Below are 26,946 nucleotides of genomic sequence, written 5' to 3'. Positions count from 1 at the left end.
TTTGTTAGTTTGTGGACTCAACAAATGAGTGGAGTCAAGTTCATTTAAAGGGGTCATATTATGATTTTTTTTTCTAAATTTAAAACTCTTCCTTAGGGTCGAAATAACTTGTAATGAGGGTTCTTTTGTCAAAATGTTGCATAGATTATTGATTGTCTCTTCAGAATGAACCGTTTTGTTGACGATGTTATTTATGAGCCTAAGCCCTCCTCCAGTCCAAGCCTACTTCAACTGCGTCGTCTCCCCGATAGCCATTTTGTGGTTTATAACGCTTCCATATGGATTTTACTGACAAAAATAACTTCCAAGCTGGCACAAGACATTAAAAACAAGGTAAAGTACTTGTCGAATTAGGTCCTGAGGTTGAGAAACTCAAACCTAACGTTGGAACAACGTGCTCTTTGACAACGTTTAGTCAACGTTGTGCTCTGGCATTGTTTTGGCCATTGAGTGCTGGTCATTTTCCAAACAATATTTTACAATAACGTTGAAACAACATGCTTTTTGACAACGTCTATTCAATGTCAGGTTATGGGGTTGATTTGACCATTCCAACCAAACAACGTGGATCCAACGTTGGGACATCAACATTGTCTCAATTTACAAATTACTATTTTGCAACGTTGTTTCAAAGTCAGTTTTTAAGGACATGTACTGTAAGTATAATCAACGTTGTATCAATACCTTGTGCCTGCTGTGACAGAGGGCAGCCAGAATACGTTGGTAAACCTTACTATCTGACAACTTGAAGAGTAGTGCTGGCTCTTGAGTGGAAATGCTTGCCTCTCATGCCGGCGACCTGGTTTGGCGCCCCGCTCTGTGCAGTAGATATAAAACACAACGCAGCCGAGAGAGACTACACAACCGCTTCATAAACGCTACTTTGTATTTGGATTGGCAAAAGCTGTGGATGCATGTGCATGTACGAGCCAGTCTGCCCTACAACAGAGGATATAAGAAAAAAGGAACTTATGGTGCGTTCCATTTGTACTGGGAGTTCTGATTTCTAGTCGGAATTTCAACTGGAACGACCATTGAAGTTGGATTTCCAACTCCAAAACTCTGCACATTCTTAGTTTCAAAGATGGCTGCCCTGGATATAAACACTGATTTGTGCTTGGGGCGGTATAGCTCGGTTGGTAGAGCGGCCGTGCCAGCAACTTGAGGGTTGCAGGTTCAATCCCCGCTTCCGCCATCCTAGTCATTGCCGTTGTGTCCTTGGGCAAGACACTTTACCCTCCTGCTCTCAGTGCCACCCACACTGGTCTAAATGGAACTTAGACATTAGGTTTCACTAAGTAAAGCGCTTTGAGTGACTAGAGAAAAAGCGCTATATAAATATAATTCACTTTACTTCTATAATATTCGTTTATAGCACTTCAGATTTGTTTTTGTCGCACTAAATAGAGTACAATGGCACAGAAAATAATGCCTTTTATTGGCACTATACACAGGTACAATGAGATTAAAGGCAACTCCAGTTTCAGTGCAACAGTCTACAAATATGCGAAACATAGGAAGGAAAGTAAAAAAAATAGTGCAAAAGGAGGTAAGGTGCAGTCCTGTGAACGAATTTTCTGAATGTTGTTTAAATATTTAATATACTGTACACATATATACAGAAGCACACAGACTGTGGGTGGAAAGTAAAAATTGCACACAGAGAGGTGCTGAACTATAAAATCAGTGCACCAGCCATATAGGATGGATGGTAAATGTTTATATATGGTAACGTTACTGTAGCGTAAACCAGTGGTCCCCAACCACCGGGGCGCAGAAGAATGTTATTAAAAAAATATATATATTTATATTTTTTTAAAATCAACATAAAAAGCACAATATGCACTTACAATTAGTGCACCAACCACAGAGACCTCCCTTTTTCATGACAAAAACGTCCCTTTTTCATGACAATGAAGAAAAGAAAAAAAAAAAGGATATCTAGTACACTAATTCCAAACCATCAGCCAGGACCTTTTCGTCCAAATAGCAACTGAGTCCAAGTCAAGCTGCTGGTGTTATTCTCATACTTGCCAACTATCCTGGATTTTCCCGGAGACTCCCAAAAACTTCCCGGGACAAATTTTCTCCCGAAAATCTCCCGAAATTCAGGCGGAGCTGGAGGGGGCCCTCCAGCTCCATGCGGACCTGACTCAGCAATGTTGTGACCCTCTTAAACAGGACCATACTGCCATCTACTGTGCATAGAATAGAATAGAATGTACTTTATTGATCCCTGGGGGAAATTCAGCCCCACAGTTCGCTCACAATAAACAATGATAATAATAAATTATATAAGATATGATGTATTATATATATAATATATGAATAACATAAATATATTCTACATTTAAGTGCAGTCAAGGAACATATGCATTAGGGACTCTGTTCTGAAGCCCACAGTAAAGAGACGTAACTTCATCACGTCACCTGGTTATTGACTCCAACCCAATATATTACACCCTCGACGAGCAAAATGAAGAAATACGCTTGCAAGTTCCAAAACGAATGGAAACAAGAATTTCAGTTTATTCAGGTGAGTTCGAAGGGGAAGGGGTATGTTTCCTGTAAATTTTGTAGAACAGACTTCTCCATTGAACACGGTGGCCGAACGGATATACTCAGTCATGAACGGTCAGCGAAGCACAAAGAGTCCGCAGCGCAGAATCATTCACAACCCAGTATTATGGGCCACCTCGCAAAATGGAGACCCGATGGTGTAACTTATGCTGAGATAAAATGGCTATGCTGATAGCTGGAAGCAACATCCCGTTCTCATTTGCGGATGTCTACAACAAATCTGTGAGGGATACGTTCCCGGATTCGGAGATCGCTCGCCAGTAAGCAAATGGCAGAACAAACGTTACTCAAATAGTGAAAGGTAAGTGTTGTTGTTTTTTTTAGTAACCAGCAAGCACAGTACATTTAGTAGAACAACTGTGTTTTTATTACTGTGTATTTGATAGGTGCCGTCTGAAATTCAACCATTTATTTAATTTATATATATAATAAATATATATAGCTAGAATTCACTGAAAGTCAAGTATTTCATACATAACTGAAAGTGAAGTATTTCATACACACATATATATATATCTATATATATATATATAGATATATATATATATATGAAATACCCGAGTTGGTGAATTATACTCCTCCCCTCTTAACCACGCCCCCGCCCCAACCATGCCCCCAATCACGCCTCCGTCCCACCCCCGACCACGCCTCCCCACCTCCCGAAATCGGAGGTCTCAAGGTTGGCAAGTACGGTTATTCTGGAAACGATCGTAACGTTGTTTGTGTGACGCACCTCCTCAAAGTGCATGACCAGCATTGGCGGTGGGACAGCATCGCCCTCATTGGTCCCCCCGGACGATTTCTCCTCCTCATCACTCTCTTCGTCCTTGTCGAGGGCATACTTGAAGACGGCCCTTTCCTCCTCGGAGCCTGGGAGGAGGAAGCGCACGTAAAGGTGTGAGATGCTGGGATGGTTGGGGGACAGGGGTTGGGTGTCATCTCAATACTCACCTTCTTCATGCTTGTAGAGGTGGGTGATGTTCACTCTCTTTTTGGAACCCACCGCCTTGGTGGAGATTTTCTTGCCAACTCGCTTGGTGTCAGAAAACATGGAAAACTTGGTCCCGTCCGATAAAACCTGACACAAAAACACGCGCATGCACAGGTTTTATTTGATTTAAATTGTGCTATTCTCACTTCACGCTCTTTAATACAATAAATCTATGTTATTAGCTCTGGGAAATATATCGATATACTCGATATATCGTGGGTTTGTCTCTGTGTGATATAGAAAATCCCTATATCGTGATATTCGAGTATATGTTCTCACGCAGTTATAGCTGCAGGCATTACACTGCAAGTTTTTTTATCACTATTTCCTGTCTCTCCTGACAGACAAGCGCACCTTCTTATACATGTCACATACTATCGCGTAATACGCCCTCGCATGAGAGGTAGCAGCATGGGTAACATTAGCTGTAATGCTAGCGGAGTGGTAATACGAGGGAGAGAAGGTGCCGATATGGTAACAAATGGAGGAAGAAATAATTCCTAAGAAAAACAGCACACAATCCATCGTCTGGCGGGGGTTTGGCTTCAAGGGGGAAGATATCGAACAAGTGTGCGGCAAAAGCGTTAAAGTAGCACCCACTGCTAATTTGTAGCATCATTTGAAAAGATCCCCGTTAGAGAATGAGGAGTGCTTGAAACTGCATGTCAACATCTCCCTTCCGTGCCATACCCACAAAATGCCGAAGCAACCATTTCCAGATCGTATGAAAAAAATAGTCAACAACAGAATTTAATCACGTCGGTAGTTACCTACAACATAGCAAAGGACATACACTATTTTATTTCCTGTTATGCAGCTCATTCTTATTTGACGGTTATTGAAATATCTTGTGTGACATCATGCACAAAAGTGCGCTTTATTTGTTTTAAACTATTGTAGTTGCCTTCTGTCCAAAAAGTGCACTTTAATTTCGTGTTGTTTTGATATGTCATCTTAGTGACATCATGCACAAAAGTGCACTAATAACTTGTTTTAAAATATCTCTGACAATCTTGCACTTTCTGTTTTGACATAGATGGATAGTACTTTATTGATTCCTTCAGGAAGGTTCAGACAGAAAAATGTGTGCCACTAATTAATAACTGTTTAATAAATACAGTTTTGGCCAATTGACTTAGCTGTGGGTTCCCTCTCTGCATGAAGTTTAAAAGTAGCATATATTAATGCTGTATGAACAAGAATGTTTTAATGTAGACACATAGAATCATCATACTGCTGTGATTATATGCATCAAGTGTTCATTCAAGGCTAAGGCAAAATATTGAGATATATATCGTGTATCGTGACATGGCCTAAAAATATCAAGATATTAATAAAAGGCCATAGCACCCAGCCCTAGCTCTGAGATCAGGTGACTTGGATCTGCGTACTCACCATCCAGTCCACGCAATCGGCGTTGACCTCGGCGAAAACAAATGGGAGGTCGAATGGGAGAGTTATTTCACCGTCATGGATGGCGATGACTGAGGCGGGGCCACACTGGTAAATGCCTACAAGAGAGGAAACTGTTTAAGTCAGTGGTGTCAAATATATGTCCTGCAAACAGGTTTTATTCTGCCCGCGTGATGAGTTTGCCAAGTATAAAAATGAGCGGCTTTTCTTTTTGAACGAAAGAAACTGCTGTTCTAAATGTGTCCACTGGATGTCACAATAGCAATTATTTTAGGCAAGCAAACGGTTTATACCGGGGCCAAGCAAGAGGTACACAATAAAGGGGGACTGTGGCTCCTCCTCCTCGACCCACATGAAACCACAAACCTGCTGTTTTATGTCTAAGCTTCGAATGGAACTGGTGCTTTAAGTGGGACAATGAAAGAGGAGGGTTACCTCCAAATTCTTTAGGACAACCTAAAATAATCAGAATGGAGGTTGGGTCTTGGGCGCAGTTGGTTGTTCCAACAGGACAAAGACACCAAACACGTCAAAAGTGGTAAAAGAATGGCTCAATCAGGCTAAAATTAAGGTGTGGAGAGGTGGATCCTACGGTCTAGGTCTATTTTGGTTTCATCTGACCACATGACATTCTCCCAATCCTCTGCTGTATCATCCATGTATCCATTTTGGTATAAACTCAACTCGTGTTTGGAGGAAGAAGAATACTGAGTTGCATCCCAAGAACACCATAACTACTGTAAAGCATGGGGGTGGAAACATCATGCTTTGGGGCTTTTTTTCTGCTGAGGGGACAGGACGACTGATCCGTGTTAAGGAAAGAATGAATGGAGCCATGTATCGTGAGATTTTAAACCAAAACCTCCTTCCATCAGTGAGAGCTTTGAATGGTTGACCAAATACTTATTTTCCACCATAATTTACAAATAAATTATTTTTAAAAATTCCTACAATGTGAATTCCTGGATTTTTGTTTTCACATTCTGTCTCTCACAGTTGAAGTGTACCTATGACGAAAATTACAGACCTCTGTTATCATTTTAAGTGGGAGAACCTTACACAATCGGTGGCTGACTAAATACTTTTTTGCCCCACTGTATGTATGTATGTTAAATATTTTATCTTGATATTCAAGACAAATTTGTCCTCTAAGACAATAAAGCTAATTATTATTATTATTATTATTATCATCATAAATACGTACCATCGCTGGCTTCCTGTGGTGTCGGATCCAACACTTGCCAGCCGTCGTATTTTCCGTCTGTATTCAGGTCGGGACGGGTCATCCATGACTCCACCCACACATGGAAGTTCCTACAGCAGAAGGCAAAATACGACGTTAATTATCTTAATTTCATGTTGGATCAAATCTACAGAAGGAATTATGAATGTTAATGAATACAGTCATGGACACAATGACATGACGGGCCTGACGCTGACCAGATGCTGTCGTTCGACTCGATGTGCTCGGCGCCTTCTAACGGGTGGTACACGTCGATGGTCAGGTTGGCATCAGTGTCGTGGGCTGACTGGAAGTTAGTGATCACACGAGTGGGGATGCCCAGAAGCCGCATGACTGGTGGAAAAATGCATTGGGTTGTCGTCAAAGTTCAAAGGTCAGGCCTCAATGGTACCAAAAAACAAAGATCAAAGGAATAGGGTAAAGAGTGAACATGGGACTTAGCAAAATCTTGATTGAAAACAGAATCTTACAAAAAGTGCCGTGTACGAAAATCATGGTATCACTGTACTAATAATCCATTCATCCATCCATTTCCTACCGCTTGTCCCTTTTTGGGATCTCGGGGGATGCTGGAGCCTATCTCAGCTGCATTCGGGCAAAAGGCGGGGTACAACCCATTGCAAGGCCAACACAACAACATTCACACACTAGGGCCAATTTAGTGTTGCCAATCAACCTATCCCCAGGTGCATGTCTTTGGAAGTGGGAGGAAGCCGGAGTACCCGGAGGGAACCCACGCATTCACGGGGAGAACATGCAAATGCCACATAGAAAGATCCCGAGCCTGGGATTGAACCATGACTACTCAGGACCTTCGTATTGTGAGGCAGACACACTAACCCCTCTTCCACTGTGAAGCCTGTAAAGGAAACGATTTGGAGCAATTGTCATGTGACTATCAGGGATGTAGCTTCCCCAACATGTCAGGTAAACTAGCTTTTTTCTAAAGTCTTAGTTCTTTCCAATAAAGATCATTTTAAATATTTTACCAACTCATGCTTTAAAAATCTGTTGAATATTATATCTTTTACCGATAATTTCCATATATGTTGAATGAATCCATACAAAACAAGTTAGGCAAATACCACTGTTCCTATCGCGATAGCTATCGGGCTTTTAGTTTTAGAATTGCTTGCCTGACCTGACATACGTGTCATGATAGCAAAAAATAAGGTTACTTAATTAATTTAACTGTTTTAAATATTTTCAGATGGGACTGTTTGGTACAATTCAAAGTATACATTTGAAAATAATGTGATATGAGAAATGTGTATTCATTTAAATGGGAATTTTTGGGGCCAGAAAAAGTGGAATTTGGAATGTTGATAATAGAATGCGTGAATATTTTGAATGTGCTGAATTTTTTAGTTTTGGAAGGGTTTGAATTGGTTTAGAAATTTAAAAGTAATAAAAACTTTTATATGGATTTTTGCCAATTATTAATAAACCTTTTGTGAGACAAACACAACTATGTTTTTCTTTTTTTATGCATTCCAACTTGTAAATAAACAAGCAAATGTCAGCTAACAGTGGAGGTAATGGGGTTTGCTCTATTATGCCAATTAAGGGTTCTAAAAACATTCACAAATCTCTGTTAACGTTGTATATACATGATATAAGTATATATGTAATGCAGTAACAGGCACATTTATAAGAACATTTTATATTTACATATTTCAAATCAAATCAAATCAAATCAACTTTATTTATAAAGCACATTTAAAATTTACCACAGGGGTAGCCAAAGTGCTGTACAATGGGCAGGTTAAAAGATAATACAAGGACCGAGCAAACAACACAACACAAACAGAACGTGATAAAAAATTTAAAAAAAAATAAAACATAAAAACAGGTTCACAGCAGGTGTTTAATAGGGCGCCATTGCAGGATGGATATCACTTAGTGTTAAAAGCCAAGGAATAAAAGTATGTTTTTAAGAGAGATTTAAAAACAGGAAGAGAGGAGGCTTGTCTAACACTCAGAGGTAGGTCGTTCCAGAGATTGGGAGCAGCAGCAGCGAAAGCTCTGTCACCTCTAAGCTTCAGCCTTGTGTCAGGGACCGTCAGTAGCAGCTGATCGGGGGATCTTAGGGATCGAGTGGACCAGTAAGGCTGAAGGAGGTTGGAGAGATATGTTGGCGCGAAGTTGTTTAGACATTTAAAAGCAAGTAGAAGGAGTTTAAAATTGATTCGATAACGCACAGGGATATTTGGCTCATTTTAAAACGGCACACGACATGCGTATTAAATTCACAAATATTTTGCAACATTTGCTAGTTTCTTGAACTTAATCCACAAACATAAAAAAAATGGAAGACTTAATGAGAGCCAACAATAACTATTTGGGGACGAATGATGAATGAGCTTCAAATATTTTGATGCTATTTTAGAGGGCTTCATGTGCACAATAGACATTTCCCTTTAGCTTCATTGTTAGCCACCTCGTGCTTGCCATATATTACAAATTAGAATACATAAAAAACTAGAAAAAAATGTGTGGTATTATAGGGATTGTGAATGATAGGCAAAATACAAATAAAAAGTGCAGTTTTCCTTTTAATTCAAAGATAATCTGTGTAAATGTGAATTTACCAAACATAACTGGCAAATTGTGAGCTTCAATATTCTTTGATGCAGTTTAAATAGGTTAAGAAATGTTAAAAAATGCTATTTGTTTAAATGTCAATGCCGGAAAATGTAAAATTTTTTGGACGTAAAGAATCTCTGAGGATTTGAATGAACTTAATGTTGGAATTGATTGAGAAATGTGTAAATAAGAAGAATTATTTAGAACAAAAGGGAAATTTTGTTTGGAAAACTTGATTTAATTGAATTGAATATTGTAATGTTGATAATAGAATGCGTGAATAGAAATGTTAAGAAATGTTAAGAAATGTGGAAATGGATTTTTAATGGAAAAAATATCGCAGATTGTGCAATACCACCGGGATTTCCGGGCTTTTTGTGGTTGTTGAAAGATTGGCTTAAAATGCTTGATTTTTCTGCAGTATTTTTTAAAAGTTATATGCAAAAGTTGCCATGTTTTAAGGCTTACTTTATTCATCAACATTACATCCCCTTTTGATTAGGGGTATTTATAATTCATATGGGACAAATTCGATTGGAGAAAATGTTGATAATCGACCAAATTTAGTGGGGAAATAACGGAGATTTGACAAAGTTGCGCAGCTCTGCAGAATTTATGGGGTGTGGTTGAATTTGCGACTATTAGAGCTATCGCAACATCGTGAAAAAAAAATGTGGCCATTTTTTGGGGAGGGAATGTCTATTTGACGCCATTGTGTCCTGAATGAGTGGAACATTTTGATGTCGAATATAGTTTATATTAGTTGAGGAATGTGGAAGCGGTTGAGCTTTAATAATTTAACAAAGAGGACATTTTATATAGGAGAAGTCAAATGCAATTAGATCATGAGATAAGTACAAAAGTCCAGAGGTTACCTGAACACATCACGCCAGCGAACACCCAGCACTGACCAAACTTAACAGGGTGGCAGTCATTTTTTATCCATTTAGAAAGAATGTCATGGCTGCCGCTCCAGTGGGAAGGGGATTCTCCGCCCTCAAACGAGTCTGACCAGTTGCCCTGCAGGACGCCAGGGTCATCGAAATTGTTGATCTACGTATACGAACGACATCATCAAAAACGTCAACAAGTCATTAAACAACAGCCACTGCGTCCAGTCACCATGGAAACAAGCCGTACCATGGCGCTGACCACGCGGCTGATGTAGATGGGACTGCCGCGAGAGGCGAGGTCTTTGCTTGGGTTGTTTGTGTAATTGAGGTTCTTGTCCAAAATCATGAGGCAAATGTCCACCATGTCGTCTTCAAACTGGGCGGGAATACAAGACAAGCGTTTATGGAGTTTCTTATCAAAGAATACCATAGCGAAAGGTTAGCATTAAACCCAATGTTTACATACGTGGCCAAAGTCCCAGTTCATTCCAGATATGTAATCAGTACTTCCTCTGTAAATCACTCCTTGTTCATTCATCACATATTCCTGTCTCTCCAATTCATCAGACAGGAAGACAGAGTCTCCTGCAGAGGAAATGAATGAATGACTGAGTAGGTGAATGAATTATACTTGTGTGTCTGCAGCTGGACAGAGAGTAGACAAGCCTACCTGAGAACCAGGGGTTAAAGAGCACCACGAGCGTGGCCAGCTGTATTTCCTCATTCCAGAGACTTCCTGTCAAGGTGTATTTTCCGATAGGGGTGTCCGGCGGGGGGGTGATGAGCAGGATCAGGGACGTCAGCGAGGAGCTGTCATGAAGTTGGACTGTCCAAATAGCCTTTGCTGTCACTGAACGATCGGGGTAGTCTGGGATACCGAAGCGTGACAAGGTGCCCTGGTCCTCAGAGGAGAACTCTCCTGGTGAGGTGTTGGAATAATCATGTATATTATTATCACTCAACTTTAGTATGCTTAAAGTCCGTTGCTATGGTTATTAGCTATTGGGCTCAAGTTGCATTTTTGTATCTGTGCAAGGACAAAACCTATTGTCTGGGGGGGTGGCCACAGGTGCAGATGTTATCTTTGTTTTAGCCCGCTATCAGCCGAGGACTTCAAGGACCTTAACAAGGATAAGATGACAGCACGCAGACGAAGCAGAAACAGGGAAATCACAAGGCCCAGCACACTCTGTCACAAATTGTGCGTACTGGACCTGCTTTGCAAAATATATGTCACCACTCCTTTTAGAGGCGGCCTCAGTGATGTTGACAATGGAACCCCCGAATAAATAGAGGGACACATGAGCTGAACCTTAGAGCATGGGGCGAGACTGTGATTTAGTGCACAGCTCCATGCGTTTCATGAGCTAAATTGATCTCTGTCTCTGCATGGTTCCTTGCTTCTTGTCTGTTTAATAGATTTCATCAGTGTTTGAACCTGACATGAGGTAATATTTGTCCGATTTCACAATGAATTCTATCAATGTCAACACCCCTGAAGTCGTACAGTAATACTTGGTGCAAAACCTACAAATGACAGATTCCCCCTTTTATTGAGTTATTTTGTGCATAGCCGCCAAAGAAGCAAGGCCAAGATGATGATGATAACCACAGCAATTTAAAAAAATGCTTGTTGGAGAGCTAATGATTACCTACCCTGGGCCCCACCAGTTGCGGCAGTGAGTAAGAGGGAATGAAGGTCGGGCTTAAAAGGCTTCGCCACTTTCACGGTCATCTTAAAGGACTGGCCTCTCCGCACGATAAGCTGATCTCCAGAGAGTTCACTGGTGTGGTGCTCCTCATTATTGGTCTTACTATGGAGGTCCACCTCCTGGAGGACTGACAAAAGACAGAAAAATTATATATATATATATATATATATATATATATATATGTATATATATATATGACGTAATTGGATTATCCAGATAATAGAGCTCGATACCGTGGTAGAGCGCAACATGTATGTGTGGGAAAAATCACAAGACTACTTCATCTCTACAGAACAGTTTCATGAGGGGTTCCCTCAATCGTCAGGAGATTTCATCAAAATCATCAAAATCTCCTGATGATTGAGGAAACCCCTCATGAAACTGTTCTGTAGAGATGAAGTAGTCTTGTGATTTTTCCCACACCTACATATATATATATATATATATCCATCCATCCATTTCCTACCGCTTATTCCCTTTCGGGGTCGTGGGGGGCGCTGGCGCCTATCTCAGCTGCAATCGGGCGGAAGGCGGGGTACACCCTGGACAAGTCGCCAACTCATCACAGGGCCAACACAGATAGACAGACAACATTCACACTCACATTCACACACTATATATACAAGGCAGTCCAGAGACTGAGGTTGCAAATCGGCTGGCTACAAACTTTATATGCCACACATATTATCACGGCATTGGCTGTGATAAATATGCGTAATATTGTGTGCTGCATTGTCACTGACATACTAAACAAAACAAAAAAACACAATATACAAATGAGTTGTTTAAAAAAAAAAAAGAATAAATGTATAAATAATACAATAAGTATAATTCAATAACATTCTATGAAAATATATAGAATAATGTATTTATGTAATGAAAAATATATAACACAAATGCATATAACAATATATGCATTTTTTGTTTTTTAAATAATTATATTATGCTTGTGTCTATACCTCCACCATGTGATCAGTACTGTTAGTTTGTCTGTTAGTTATTTAGTTAGCACCGTAACTAAAAATGTTAAGGTCGTATTTTCATCAAACTTTCTGGAAATGTCCGAAATGGAACAAGGAACAACTGTGTCACGATCTTCTTGAAAGTTTTATTTTGTGTTGTTTTTCCTGTGTTTAGTATTTCTTCCTATCTAGTTCTTATTTTCATTCAACTTTTTTGGGGGGTTTGCATTATGCAGTACTTTGGCATTGGAGTATCTAAGCCTCTAGCTTCAATTCCGCCCATAAGACCCGATAAAAAAAAACATCCAAAGCCGCCCACAATACTCCATCTACATTTCTCGACTCGAGTATTAACCGAGTATTAGTGATATTGTTATTATAAGTGCTAACGCAGATGATCTATAGCAGTGATTCTGAACCTTTTTTCAGTGATGTACCCCCTGTGAAAATGTTTTTAATTCAAGTACCCCCTAATCAGAGCAAAGCATTTTTGGTTGAAAAAAGGACATGAAGTAAAATACAGTATATTCTCACTAATAACAAGCGCACTTTTCTTGGTAGAAAAAAAAAAATGAGACCTTTTTTCTTAATATGTTGAAAAATAGTCTTAAATATTTGCCAATAGAACAAGAAAATGTGGCTTGTCAAGACTTTCCAAAACAATTTGAACCCCAAAATACAGTACCTTACAATAAGTATATTCTCACTTATAACAACCGCACTTTTCGTGGTAGAAAAAAAAAAGAGACCTTTTTTCTCAATATGTTGAAAAATATTCTTAAATTACGTAAACGCTAGTGCCATTATCTTGACAAAATGATATGCGCTCGGCATTACATTTCTTGAAACCAGTAAATTTATACTAAAAACAAATGTATTGTTCTTAATGGAAAGGCAACAAGGCAACCGCTAGTTCAGTGGTTCTTAACCTTGTTGGAGGTACCGAACCCCACCAGTTTCATATGCGAATTCACCGAACCCTTCTTTAGTGAAAAATCTTTTCTTTTTTTGTTTTTAAATTCAAGACAAAGTTATGTTGTTGTTTTTTTTACTGGTGCATGAACATCACCTTTTTCAAAGAACAAAACCAACACAGTGCTTGAACTCACAAAAAATGGCACTGGCAAATCAAATGGAAAATTATAGGGAACATTGTTTGATGGTATCCATAATACGCCGATAGGGAGAAGTTTTTATTTACACGATGAGTCGGGTGTGTCTGGACCTCCGCGAACCCCTGAGGCAGACTCACCGAACCCCTAGGGTTCGATCGAACCCAGGTTAAGAACCACCGCGCTAGTTACTCCCGGGGTCTCCTAGCCGCTCAGGAAAATCATATGGTCTAAAAATGCATTTTTCCATCGACAACATGTCATCATTGCGCCAAGTGCGTGCTCTTTCGTTAATTAGTGTGCATGTATACAGCCCGGCCCCCAGCCAAAATTGTAATTTTGAAGAATTTATCTGAATGTGCATGGACTATTTCTGTTCAAAACTGTTAGAAATGTCATATGTTGAATGTTTAAATATTAACTGTCAGTTTACTGTACTGTGCCAACTGTACTACGATATGAGTACGTGGTTTCTATTGTTTCTGTCACACCGCGGTGAGGGATGTCTTGTCTTGTTTTTTTGTCTTTTGAATTGCGTGTTTTATTTTGAAAAGCAACTCCTCTTGTTTCAGATCACTTGCCTTTCCTCTTGTGTCATCAGTCTGACGTCATTCCTGACCCCTGCTTGTTTCCACCTGTTTCCCATTACCCTCATGTGTCATATAAGCCCACGCCTCCCATTGTAATGTGCCAGATTGTCTCGAGTTTTCGTGCCTGTCTCGCGTCCATGCTTTGCCTCGTCCCACGCTTATTTTCCTGGATCCTAAATTCCTAGGCTGCTATTTTGAGTTTGGCTTTTTCTCCTCCTCAGTAGAGTGAATTTGGTTATTTGGTTTTTTCAACCGAAATGGAAATGAGGTTTTTTTTTTCCCTACGAATCTTTCCATCCTCAAATTTCTTGAGTGATTTTGTGTTTACCAATATGAGATTATGATTAAGTGTAGAAAATGTCATAGTCATTGTTTTCTTCCTCCTGTTGGAGCGTTTTATGTTAATAAGTTTCATAGTAGATATGGCGCAAATTAAAATTTGTCTTTTTTTTTGTATTTTCCTCCATTTAGGAGTGATTCTCGGTTATTACCTTTTTTGGAACCTTTTTCGCTGACCGTTTTTGTTATTTGTAGATTTTGTATTACTCTGACTCTGGAGGTGAAAGAGCCGTCAAAATAAAAGCCCTCTAAAGTATCCCTACTCTGCATCGGAGTTCATTCCTTTGTCCAAGCCTGACAGTTTCATTGAAAATAAAACAGCAAAGTTAATTTGGCTGTCATCTTTTTTAATTATGAGACACAATTGTGTCAAAATCATGATTTTTTTTTTTTTTCATGCTTGATATAAGAAATTATTACTTTAAAAAAGTAGTTTTATACTTGTGAGTGTTGTTGACACAGCTTTGCAACAGTTGATATTCTAGTTTCAAGCATGTTTTACTCAATGTAGGTCATAAAATCTCAGCAACAAGCCGCAATATATTACTGAGATCATTTAGGACCAAAACCCTTCAAACAAGTAAAACACTCGAACATAAAATCTGCTTAGTGAGAATAATTATCTTATCAGACAAAAAATAAGCAAATATCACCCTTATTTGAGATATTTAATCCTAATTAGATTTCAGTTTTTGCAATGTTTTTTGAATACGATCGCTGTAGAACCTCCACCTGATGGAACAACTTTGACCAGCAAGACTTTTTGCTCTGTCGTAGGAAAGGTGCAACATTATTTTATGTTTTTAGTCCTTGTTTAATGACAAATCATGAAGTTAAGTTGCGTGTCTTTGCATCCTGGGTCTTCCCCGTGGCCTCCTACCGGTTGGACGTGCCCTAAAAACCTCCCTAGGGAGGTGTTCGGATGGCATCCTGACCAGATGCCCGAACCACCTCATCTGTCTCCTCTCGATGTGGAGCAGCGGCTTTACTTTGAGTTCCTCCCGGATGGCAGAGCTTCTCACCCTATCTCTAAGGGAGAGCCCCGCCACCCGGCGGAGGAAACTCATTTCGGCCGCTTGTACCCGGGATCTTATCCTTTCGGTAATGACCCAAAGCTCATGACCATAGGTGAGGATGGGTATGTAGATCGACCGGTAAATTGAGAGCTTTGCCTTCCGGCTCAGCTCCTTCTTCACCACAACGGATCGGTATAAGGTCCGCATTACTGAAGACGCCGCACCAATCCGCCTTTCCATCTCACCATCCACTCTTCCCTCACTCGTGAACAAGTCTCCTAGGTATTTGAACTCCTCCACTTGGGGTAGGGTCTCCTCCCCAACCTGGAGATGGCACTCCACCCTTTTCCGGGCGAGAACCATGGACTCGGACTTGGAGGTGCTGATTCTCATTCCGGTCGCTTCACACTCGGCTGCGAACCGATCCGGTGAGAGCTGAAGATCCCGGCCAAATGAAGCCATCAAGTCCACATCATCTGCAAAAAGCAGAGACCTAATCCTGCAGCCACCAAACCGGAACCCCTCAACGCCTTGACTGCGCTTAGAAATTCTGTCCATAAAAGTTATCGACAGAAGCCTATGTTGGGAAGACTATGTCTCCCGGCTGGCTTGAGAACGCCTCAGAATCCCCCGGGAAGAGCTGGACGAAGTGGCTGGGGAGAGGGAAGTCTGGGCTTCCCTGCTTAGGCTGCTGCCCCCGCGATCCAACCTCGGATAAGCGGAAGAAGATGGATGGATGTAAGGATGGTCTTTGCATCCATTTTTGTAGATGGAGCCGGGCGCGACCGTGCTCACGCGTAAAAAACGACCAAGTAACTAAAAAATGATGATGTTGCGTCCTCCTTGTAGTGTGTACTGATGTTAAAGACAATATACACTTCATGACACATGTACCATAATCACTATATCAATGATTAAATGCTTTATAATTCCACAAGAGTTTTGCAGCGGTACACGCACGTTCATGCACTTTGTAATGGCACCAAAACTCGTTAGTGCGTGCTGATTTTACAAATAATGTAGACTTCACTGCACATGTAATACAAACCCCGTTTCCATATGAGTTTGGAAATTTTGTTAGATGTAAATATAAACGGAATACAATGATTTGCAAATCATTTTCAACCCATATTCAGTTGAATATGCTACAAAGACAACATATTTGATGTTGAAACTGATCAACCTTTTTTTTTTTTTGCAAATAATAATAAACTTTAGAATTTGATGCCAGCAACACGTGACAAAGAAGATGGGAAAGGTGGCAATAAATACTGATAAAGTCAAGGAATGCTCATCAAACACTTATATGGAACATCCCACAGGTGTGCAGGCTAATTGGGAACAGGTGGGTGCCATGATTGGGTATAAAAGCAGCTTCCATGAAATGCTAAGTAATTCACAAACAAGGATGGGGCGAGGGTCACCAATTTGTAAGCAAATTGTCGAACAGTTTTAGAACAACATTTCTCAATCAGCTATTGCAAGGAATTTAGAGATTTTACAATCTATGGTCCGTAAAATCATCAAAAAGTTCAGAGAATCTGGATAAATCACTGCACGTAAGCGATGACATTACGGACCTTTGAGCCCTCAGGCGGTACTGCATCAAAAACCGTAATCAGTGTGTGAAGGATATCACCACATGGGCTCAGGAACACTTATTAAAACCACTGTCAGTAACGACAGTTGGTCGCTACATCTGTAAGCGCAAGTTAAAACTCTACTATGCAAAGCCAAACCCATTTATCGACAATATCCTGAAACGCCACAGGCTTAGCTGGGCCCGAGCTCACCTAAGATGGACTGATGCAAAGTGGAAAGGTGTTTTGTGGTCTGACTGGTCCACATTTCAAATTATATTTGGAAACAGGGGACGTGGTGTCCTCCAGAACAAAGAGGAAAATAACCATTCGGATTGTTTCAGGCCCAAAGTTCAAAAGCCAGCATCTGTGATGGTATGGGGGTGTATTAGTGCCCAAGGTCTGGGTAACTTACACATCTGTGAAGGCACCCTTAATGCTGAAAGGTTCATATAGGTTTTGGAGCAACATATGATGTCATCCAAGCAACGTTATCATTGACGCCTCTGCTAATTTCAGCAAGACAAGTGTTACAACAGCATGGTTTCGTAAAAAAAGAGTGCGGGTACTTTCCTGGCCCGCCTGCAGTCCAGACATGTCTCCCATCGAAAATGTGTGGCGCAATATGAAGCGTAAAATACGACAGCGAAGACCCCGGACTGTTGAACGACTGAAGCTCTACATAAAACAAGAATGGGAAAGAATTCCACTTTCAAAGTTTCAGCAATTGGTTTCCTCAGTTCCCAAACGTTTATTGAGTGTTGTTAAAATAAAAGGTGATGTAACACAGTGGTGAACATGTCCTTTCCCAACTACTTTGGCACGTGTTGCAGCCATGAAATTCTAATTATTTGCAAAAAAAATAACGTTTATGAGTTTGAACATGTAATATCTTGTTTTTGTAGTGCATTCAATTGAATATGGCTTGAAAAGGATTTGCAAATCATTGTATTCCGTTTATATTTACATCTAACACCATTTCCCAACTCATATGGAAACGGGGTTTGTACGTCACCATGTTGCTGAACACGTTATAATTCTATGAGTGTTGGGTTTCAGCAGCACAGGAGTGCATTCGCTCTTTAATAATGTTCCCAGGGCTGTGTGTACGTGAAGGCTGGTTTTAAAGATAATGTCATTGTATGTCTAAAGTCCATCAAAATAAACATAATAGGAGGTGTAATGCCACCAAGTCAGATATGGCTGCTTTTTTTCAGGCTTCTGATTGGACAAAATGTGCATGACATCAGGTGTATGCGTTTGTGTGTAGACATAGACAGTTTTGAAACTACACGTTTGTGGATGGAGATTGTTTTAACCCCAAATATGTGTTTTTGAAACTGTCTGTGTTTGAGTAGACATGACAGCTCATGTTTCGCACGGACTGTCTAGGTGTTGCACCGCGTCTTTACGTCACAGATCATCATTGTGCACTGCACAACACTGCTCTTTTTAAATACGTTTGAGTTTAGAAAACTTTTGCGCCGACATAACTTGCAATGGCACAGGCCGCAGAAAGCAGAAAGAGCCATAGCAAAACGAGGAAATTAAGGAGCAAAAAATGTTGTCTAAGGCAGTGTTTTTCAACCTTTTTCGAGCCAAAGCACATTTTTTGCGTTGGAAAAATCCGGAGGCACACCACCAGCAGAAATCACTAAAAAACGAAACTCAGTTGACAGTAAAAAGTCGTCATCGCAATTGTTGGATATGACTTTAAAGCACAGCCAAGCATGCATCACTATAGCTCTTGTCTCAAAGTAGGTGTACTGTCACCACCTGTCACATCGCACTCTGACTTATTTGGACTTTTTAGCTGTTTTCCTGTGTGTAGGGTTTGTTCTTGTCTTGCACTCCTATTTTTTGGGCATTTTCCTGTAGCAGTTTCATGTCTTCCTTTGAGCGATATTTCCCGCATATATTTTGTTTTAGCAATCAAGAATATTTCAGTTGTTTTTACCCTGTGATGAGGTGGCGACTTGTCCAGGGTGTACGCCGCCTTCCGCCCGATTGTAGCTAAGATAGGCTCCAGGGCCCCCTGTGACACCGAAGGGAATAACCGGTAGGAAATGGATGGATTATCCTTCTTTGTGGGGACATTGGTGATTGTCATGTACGGATGTACTTTGTGGACGCCGCCTTTGCTCCGCAGTAAGTCTTTGCTGTCGTCCAGCATTCTGGTTTTGTTTACTTTGTAGTTCAGTTTTAGTTTTGTTCCGCACAGCCTTCCCTAAGCTTCAATGCCTTTTCTTAGGGGCACTCACCTTTTTATTTTTTTCGTTTAAACATTAAATACCTTTTTTACCTTCACACTGCCTCCTGCTGTTTCCAACATCTACAAAGCAATTAGCTACCGGCTGCCACCTACTGATATGGGAGAGTTTTACACGGTTATTCTAGACAACACCGACACAACACATCATTTGCAGACTACAATTACTGGTTTGCAAAAAACATTTACCCCAAATAGGTGGAATTAGATCATCTCCCACGGCCAGAGGTGGGTAGTAACGCGCTACATTTACTCCGTTACATTTACTTGAGTAACTTTTGGGATAAATTGTACTTCTACGAGTAGTTTTTATGCAACATACTTTTACTTTTACTTGAGTATATTTATAGAGAAGAAACGCTACTTTTACTCCGTTCCATTTATCTACATTCAGCTCGCTACTCGCTACTTCTTTTTATCGATCTATTAATGTTTGTTTTGGTTAATGACAGAGCTTCAAAGTACAATCTACGCATGCCTGCGTTTCACCAATCACATGCAGTCACTGGTGACGTTGGACCAATCATACAGATCCAGGCGGTCACATGACCCGACTTAAACAAATTGAAAAACTTATTCGGGTGTTACCATTTAGTGGTCAATTGTACGGATTATGTACTGTACTGTGCAATCTACTAATAAAAGTTTCAATCAATCAATCAAAAGTGCAAAGGAAAAAAGACACTTTTTATTTCAACCGTACTTCCCGTCAAAAGCCTAAAGACTGATCGCACAGTTCCTTTCTTCACAATAAAAGTGCCGCTCCATCGCGTCTGCGCTAACAAAATAAGAGTCTCCAAAAGCAGCGCAAACAAGCTAGCAAGCCACGGAGTTTGCCGCCAATGTATTTCTTGTAAAGTGTATAAAAACAAATATGGAAGCTGGACAAATAAGATGCCAAAAACCAACGACTTTCATGTGGTATTAGACAGAAAAGAGGAACTTTTTTTCTCCTCCATTTGAAAACGTGAACGTCTGATTCCAATCAATGCAAGTCATCAAAATCAGGTAATACACCAACTTATATTCTTGTTAAACATGTATGTATATTCATTAAAACACCCTCAACATGTGAACAAAAACGGTAAAATAAATAAATATAAATTATATACTGTGTATATAAATGTATATATATATATATATATATATATATATATATATATATTTAGTATATATATATATATATATATATATATATATATATATATGTGTGTGTATAAATGATTTGTGTGTGTATGTATGATATGTGTGTGTATAAATGATTTGTGTGTGTATGTATGATATGTGTGTGTATGTATACGCATATATGAGGTAGATCACCTCGACTTGGTCATTTACTAAGTAATTGATAAATGTTGAAAAACTTATTGGGGTGTTACCATTTAGTGGTCAATTGTACGGAATATGTACTGTACTGTACAATCTACTAATACATGTTTTAATCAATCAATCAAATCAATCAATGCCTACTGAGGCTATGGTGCTGTTAAGTTATTGTGGCTCAATGTGCCATTTTTTCATTTTATTTTGATGTACTATTATTTAATATATATTATTGTTTTAGTTGCTTAAGAGATATTCCTGGCTCTGAATTTGTTCATTGCTATTTTTATGTTTTTGTGCATTATTTTTTGCCGTAATCAGGTTACTCATCAGTTACTCAGTACTTGAGTAGTTTTTTCACAACATACTTTTTACTTTTACTCAAGTAAATATTTGGGTGACTACTCCTCACTTTTACTTAAATATCTAAAGTAACTGTACTCTTACTTGAGTACAATTTCTGTCTACTCTACCCACCTCTGCCCACGGCACACCAGATCTGGTCTAAGGTGTGGGAACACTTCACACTAAAATCGAAGGAAAACGCAGTAGTATGCAAATATTGTAAAGTGGGGCTCGCATACCACAATAGCACAAGTTCGATACTGTAGCACCTGTCGGGAAAGCATCTGATTGAAGGACGTCCAGAGGTGAGGCAAGTCATCTATTATCAAATGTAAACGCAAAAGTTGTATTTGTAAAATAAATGTTATTCATAATGACATAGGCGCCGATCTACAAAATTAACTACAACAAGATTGATTTTTCTAAAATTATTTCAAATACTGACAGTTGTCATCAATCCCACGTGGGTGCTCGGCATTGTCCGTGGGTACCTCATGCCTTACCATGAATTGATTAACGTGGACCCCGAATTAAACAAGTTGAAAAACTTATTGGGGTGTTACCATTTAGTGTTCAATTGTACGGAATATGTACTGAACTGTGCAATCTACTAATAAAAGTTTCAATCAATCAAAATCAATCAAAAACGGGCCGAGCATTACGATAACCAGAATGTCATCAAATGCCGCCAAAAGGTATTGAAAACTAACAATGCCATCCGAGATGTCGTTTTCAATTTTCCTTTCATCAGTAACCACGCGAAAATAGTCGTGCGAAGTTATTTGGGTTATTCACGTCATGCAACCACATGTTACTTGGATAGCTGGCACTTGCACACACTATAGGTTCTGTAGAATGCAAGATTTCAAGTCCTTCTTCACAGTGGTAGCACTTGTGTGCCAAGTTCCTGTCAGCCGGATTGGTTCTGAGTATGAAGTTACACATTTCAAATGCAGTATTAAAGGCACTTCCCAATCCACTTTTTATCTGTTCTTATTGTTTTATTTTTGATTCTAAGAATCTAGTTTTTTTTTTAACTTTCTCAGGGAATATTCATTTTGAACTATTTCTATACACATGTTTTCATCTCAGACATGTTATGATGGCAAAATGAACATTGATTACTATTTTGCATGCAAAGAAGGCAATGAACGGTATTGCATTCTTAAAATTTAAGAACTGTTGTCGTCATTATTAAGTGGTTTGTCTTTTTATATTTTTATGTATTGTTGGCAGGTTGAAAACAGCTCAGCGGATTAAACGGCACCGTATAATAATCAAAAACGCTGGAGAAACAACAATTCGATTTATGCGGTGACACCACACAGAACGTAGGGCTGTGAGTGCACCTGTTTTTATTAGCACACACAAATTGGGACAATCAACCACGGACGCATTTCAGCTGTGCATGTCAGCCTTCAACAATGAAAACAGGCGTTTAGGAATTTAAAGACAATTAGGCCAAATCCAATAATTGAGGGCACATCTTAACATGTATAATTAAACCTTAATTAAACAAAAATATTGCTACGCCTGGCTGCACCAAACATAAATATAATTGCGTTTAATAAAGTCGAACTACAAATAAGGCAACAAGAGACATATCCCACAATTTGTACAGCCGATATGGGCATCTACATCAACAATATCATTTGCCTGAAAAGCTGGACAGGACCAAAAAAAAAAAAAAATATATATATATATATATATATATATATATTTAAATTTTTTGTTTTATTTTTGAGCAAAAATAAGATTTATTCGTATATGTGTGTGCGTATGCGTGTGCGATAGAATACTCGATTACTAAAATATTCAATAGCTGCGGCTCTAAGCTCCATTCACCTTTTCTTTGCAAGGACTTTTAGTCATTCTTCATCTAAAACTAACCTGACTCTCGCCCATACTTGGCAACCTTGAGACCTCCGATTTCAAGAGATGGGGGGTTGAGGTGGGCGGGGTTGGCGGGGCGGGGTTTGGTGGTAGCAGGGGTGTATATTGTTGCGTCCCGGAAGAGTTAGCGCTACAAGGGGTTCTGGGTATTTGTTCTGTTGTGTTTGGATTAGATTAGATTAGCTAGTACTTTATTTTTAAATTTTCAGCGCAATCCCATTCAAGATCAGGCAAACATTACAGGGAGACAGAACAGGATGGCTGACGGGTCTGCCGGCTTCCAGCGCCCCTTACAAAAAAGGTGAGATACAGGTAAACCATTGGGTGGAGGTGTGGGGGGGGAATGGGAGAAAAAAATAGAAGATTAGAATAAAATATTTAAAAAATCAGTCTAAGCCTGAGCCCTGGAGAGGGGGTCCAGACTGAGGCCAAGGGAAAAAAACAACTCATAGCTATAGTACACATCCCTCTTACATGCGTGTAAGAGGGAAACATCAAACATCAAAGAACACAAAGAACATTAAAGACATTAAAGTAACGGAGCTGATACAACCAGCCAATTCTACATACAGCTATGAATAAAAACTAAAAGAAACATACACTCTGGTGGCCTCTGCGGGGTTCCACTCCATCGTCCACTGGGGTGGAGGGAGCATGGCCAGAGACAGGAACCAAGAGAGCCGACTCCACTCTTGGCCGCCAAACAATCCCGGCCAGTGTCCAGTCCGCATGGATGAGAAGAGATACGTCCAAGGAGACTGAGGTGTCCGACACCTGCTTACCCAGCCAAGACACCGCAAAGCCTCTCCGTCCCGGCGCTCAGTGCTAGCTCCGCAGCCCTGTCCCCTCATCTGCCTCTCCTCCAGTCCCTCCAAACCGACTACGGTGTGGCAGAGACCCAGCAGCTGGTCTCCATGGCCAAAAGGCTCCCGGGAGACAGATCCAAAAGTCCACAAAAAAGCACCACAGAAGTCACGAAAGTGCCACCCCATCCAAAAGGCAAAAAAATACAATAACACATGAAAACAAGAGGGAAACACGAAAGGATGACACAAGAGCACAGAGCTCCTGCCAACAGCAGCCACTACAGTAGCGCCATCTTGGGAACAAATTTATATTGTGTTACGGTGTGGATGTTCTCCCGAAATGTGTTTGTCACTCCTGTTTGGTGCGGGTTCACAGTGTGGCGCGTATTTGTAACAGTGTTAAAGTTGTTTATACGGCCACTTTCAGTGTGACCTGTATGGCTGTTGATCAAGTATGCCTTGCATTCGCTTATGTGTGTATGTTAAAGCCGTATGTGTATCGTGACTTGGCCGACACGCTGTATGTACGGAGGAAAAGCGGACGTGACGACAGGTGAGAGAGAACGCTAAAGGCAGTGCTTTTAAGGCATGCTCCCCGATATTGTTGTCCGGGGTGGAAATCGGGAGAAATTCGGGAGAATGATTGACCCGGGAGATTTTCGGGAGGAGCACTAAAATTTGGGAGTCTTCCGGAAAAATCGGGAGAGTTGGCAAGTATACTCTCGCCAGAGCCTTGTAGTTTGCTGAGCTCCACACAAGGATCTGGGCTCAAAGGCATTGCAATTCCAGATAGCAAAAAATAATGAACCAATCAGGATTGCCGGGCGGTGTTTCATAGATGTGACATAGCGCGGAAGCGACTGTTTGATTCAAACAACAATTGCTATTGCAACTATTTTGTCGAACCTATCGAATTAATTGTTTAAAAGATGAACAGAGAACTTTTCGCTCTGTCGGTATTCAATATGTCGGCTGTTCTGTTTTGGATTTCGCAGCGTGGCTCTCATCAGCGTCACGTTTTGATTTCGATGTTAGTGGTTGAAGTAGCACGTCATTCAAGATAAAATACAAGTGGTTTATCCAATCAAATAAAATGATTATTTTACAAGGCCCCTCTTTCTGAAATACATCTCCTATTAAGAACTCCCACATCCTTGTGTGGAGCTCAGCGAACTACAAAGATCTGGTGAGCGTCAGGTTAATCTAAAACAGGAATATAACTAAAATCTATCCCTCAGCATCTAATGACAGCCGACTTTGTACAGTAAGTGATGTTTTATTAGGTTTTTGGCTCTGCAGTGAGTAATGATCAGTGACGTTGTTGAATAAAGTTGTGAGGCATTTTTTAAAGTAATTTGTCGCGTATGCTTAAATAATTAAAATAGGACTTATATTACATGTGTCTTACTACAATACATATATACTTACAGGATGTATATAAAACCTTAATGGAGGTGTTTTTTTTTAGGTCTTTATAGGAAGAATAGAGTGACTCCCATAGCCTCCATTCTAAGATGACTTTTGATCACATTTTCACAACTACATGTCTTGATAAACACCGCCAACGTTTGTGTGTCAAAGGTAACTCCAGGTGTCTTTCTTTCAATTTCGCTTTACAAACGCAACGATATACATATTTATTCCTGTTTTCATTTTAAACCTGCAAAGTGCAATGAGTATGATGCTATTTCTAAACCACACCACAATGTGTTAGATCAGTGGTTCTCAACCTTTTTTCAGTGATGTACCCGCTGTGAACATTTTTTTTAATTCAAGTATCCCCCAATCAGAGCAAAGCATTTTTGGTTGAAAAAAAAGAAATAAAGAAGTAAAATACAGCACTATGTCATCAGTTTCTTATTTATTAACAGTGCAAAATATTGCTCATTTGCAGTGGTCTTTCTTGAAGGATTTGGAAAAAAAGATATAAAAGTAACTAAAAACTTGTTGAAAAATAAACAAGGGATTCAATTATAAATAAAGATTTCTACACATAGAAGTAATCATCAACCTAAAGTGCCCTTTTTGGGGATTGTAATAGAGATCCATCTGGATTCATCAAATTCATTTTAAACATTTCTTCACAAAAAAATAAGTCTTTAACATCAATATTTATGTCCACAAAAGCTGTCAACACTGAATATGGCTGTGTTGCATTTCTTTTCACAGTTTATGAACTTACATTCATATTTTGTTGAAGTATTATTCAATAAATATATTTGTAAAGGATTTTTGAATTTTTGCTATTTTTATAATATTGAAAAAAAAAACTCACGTACCCCATGGCATACCTTCAAGTACCCCCAGGGGTATGCGTACCCCCATTTGAACCACTGTGTTAGATCAATGTTCATGTGTATCTAAAGACATTTACATTTGTGAAATAATTTAAAAAAACAAAAAATGTCACGACCCTCCTGAAATACCTAAAGTTGTGGACCCACTGTTGAAGACCCCTAATCTGGAAGGAAGTGTGTTACTGTAAATATAGATTCAAAACATCACAGGTCCTTTTTAAAGTTGAAAAACTCCAAAGGCTTATGACACTAGAATAAAATTATAAGATGTCAACAAACACAGATACTGTAGCATGAGAGGTGGGACAAAGACTGTATAAATGAAAGAAGCATGGAAATAAAATAAAACAAGTAAAAGGACTTACCAGAGTGGTTGCCTACTGAAGTCATCTTTACTCTGCTTGTTCTCAAAGAAGCACAATGGTGCAAACACTACTAGAGGACGCAATCTTGAAATACCTGTCAAGCTCAACCCTCTTCTTTTTTTTTTTTTTTTTGGCTTGGTCCTGTCCAGCTTCTCAGGCACATCATATAGTTGATGTAGATGCCCATATCGGCTGTTCAGATTTACTTTACAAAAGAAAGGTGTGGAATATGTATCTTGTTGCCTAATTTGTATTTGACTTTATTAGATGTATTTATATTATCATTTGGTGCAGCCGGGTCAGAGCAGGAGGGGATAGAAAGAGGAATAAAAGTTAGAGGGGGAAATTGCGGGGATAAGAGGATGAATAGACGGAGAGACGACAACAACAACAGCAAACACAACAATAACAACAACAACAACAATAGAGGAACATCAGCAAATATGATATGTACAAATATGATGGTAAAAGTGATAGCAAAGAAGCAGTTAGTGAAATAAATAATAATACAGAAATGACAATGAGCCTTTTTACAAATGGATCAATACAAATACCAATAGAAATAGTGCTATTGATCATGAATAATAACAATAATTTACCTCTATTATCAACAATACAATTCTTCAAATGC

The 26,946-nt window shown here is 39.6% G+C and overlaps 1 protein-coding gene across 2 annotated transcripts in view; it reads right to left on the bottom strand.

Annotated features, from left to right (window-relative positions):
- Positions 1-26,441, bottom strand: part of LOC133535337 (protein-glutamine gamma-glutamyltransferase E-like) — a 31,088-nt gene extending 4,647 nt beyond the window's left edge. The window contains exons 1-12 of one of the 2 annotated variants that reach the window (XM_061875060.1): positions 26,316-26,373; positions 11,885-11,960; positions 11,363-11,545; positions 10,377-10,625; positions 10,173-10,291; positions 9,954-10,082; positions 9,689-9,866; positions 6,425-6,560; positions 6,189-6,298; positions 4,967-5,082; positions 3,532-3,658; positions 3,314-3,450 (exon numbers count right to left, since the gene is read on the bottom strand). In XM_061875060.1, the coding sequence (XP_061731044.1) occupies positions 3,314-3,450; positions 3,532-3,658; positions 4,967-5,082; positions 6,189-6,298; positions 6,425-6,560; positions 9,689-9,866; positions 9,954-10,082; positions 10,173-10,291; positions 10,377-10,625; positions 11,363-11,441 (1,380 nt within the window). In that variant the 5' untranslated portion in view covers positions 11,442-11,545; positions 11,885-11,960; positions 26,316-26,373. Of the gene's footprint in view, positions 1-3,313; positions 3,451-3,531; positions 3,659-4,966; positions 5,083-6,188; positions 6,299-6,424; positions 6,561-9,688; positions 9,867-9,953; positions 10,083-10,172; positions 10,292-10,376; positions 10,626-11,362; positions 11,546-11,884; positions 11,961-26,315 lie in introns of both variants that reach the window. The other variant, XM_061875059.1, reaches the window with a different exon arrangement.
- Positions 26,442-26,946: the final 505 nt, after the last annotated feature.

Source organism: Nerophis ophidion, linkage group LG16, assembly GCF_033978795.1.
Source record: "Nerophis ophidion isolate RoL-2023_Sa linkage group LG16, RoL_Noph_v1.0, whole genome shotgun sequence".
In the NCBI taxonomy this organism is placed as follows: Eukaryota; Metazoa; Chordata; class Actinopteri; order Syngnathiformes; family Syngnathidae; genus Nerophis; species Nerophis ophidion.
This window is presented reverse-complemented; position numbering and strand designations above follow the sequence as displayed.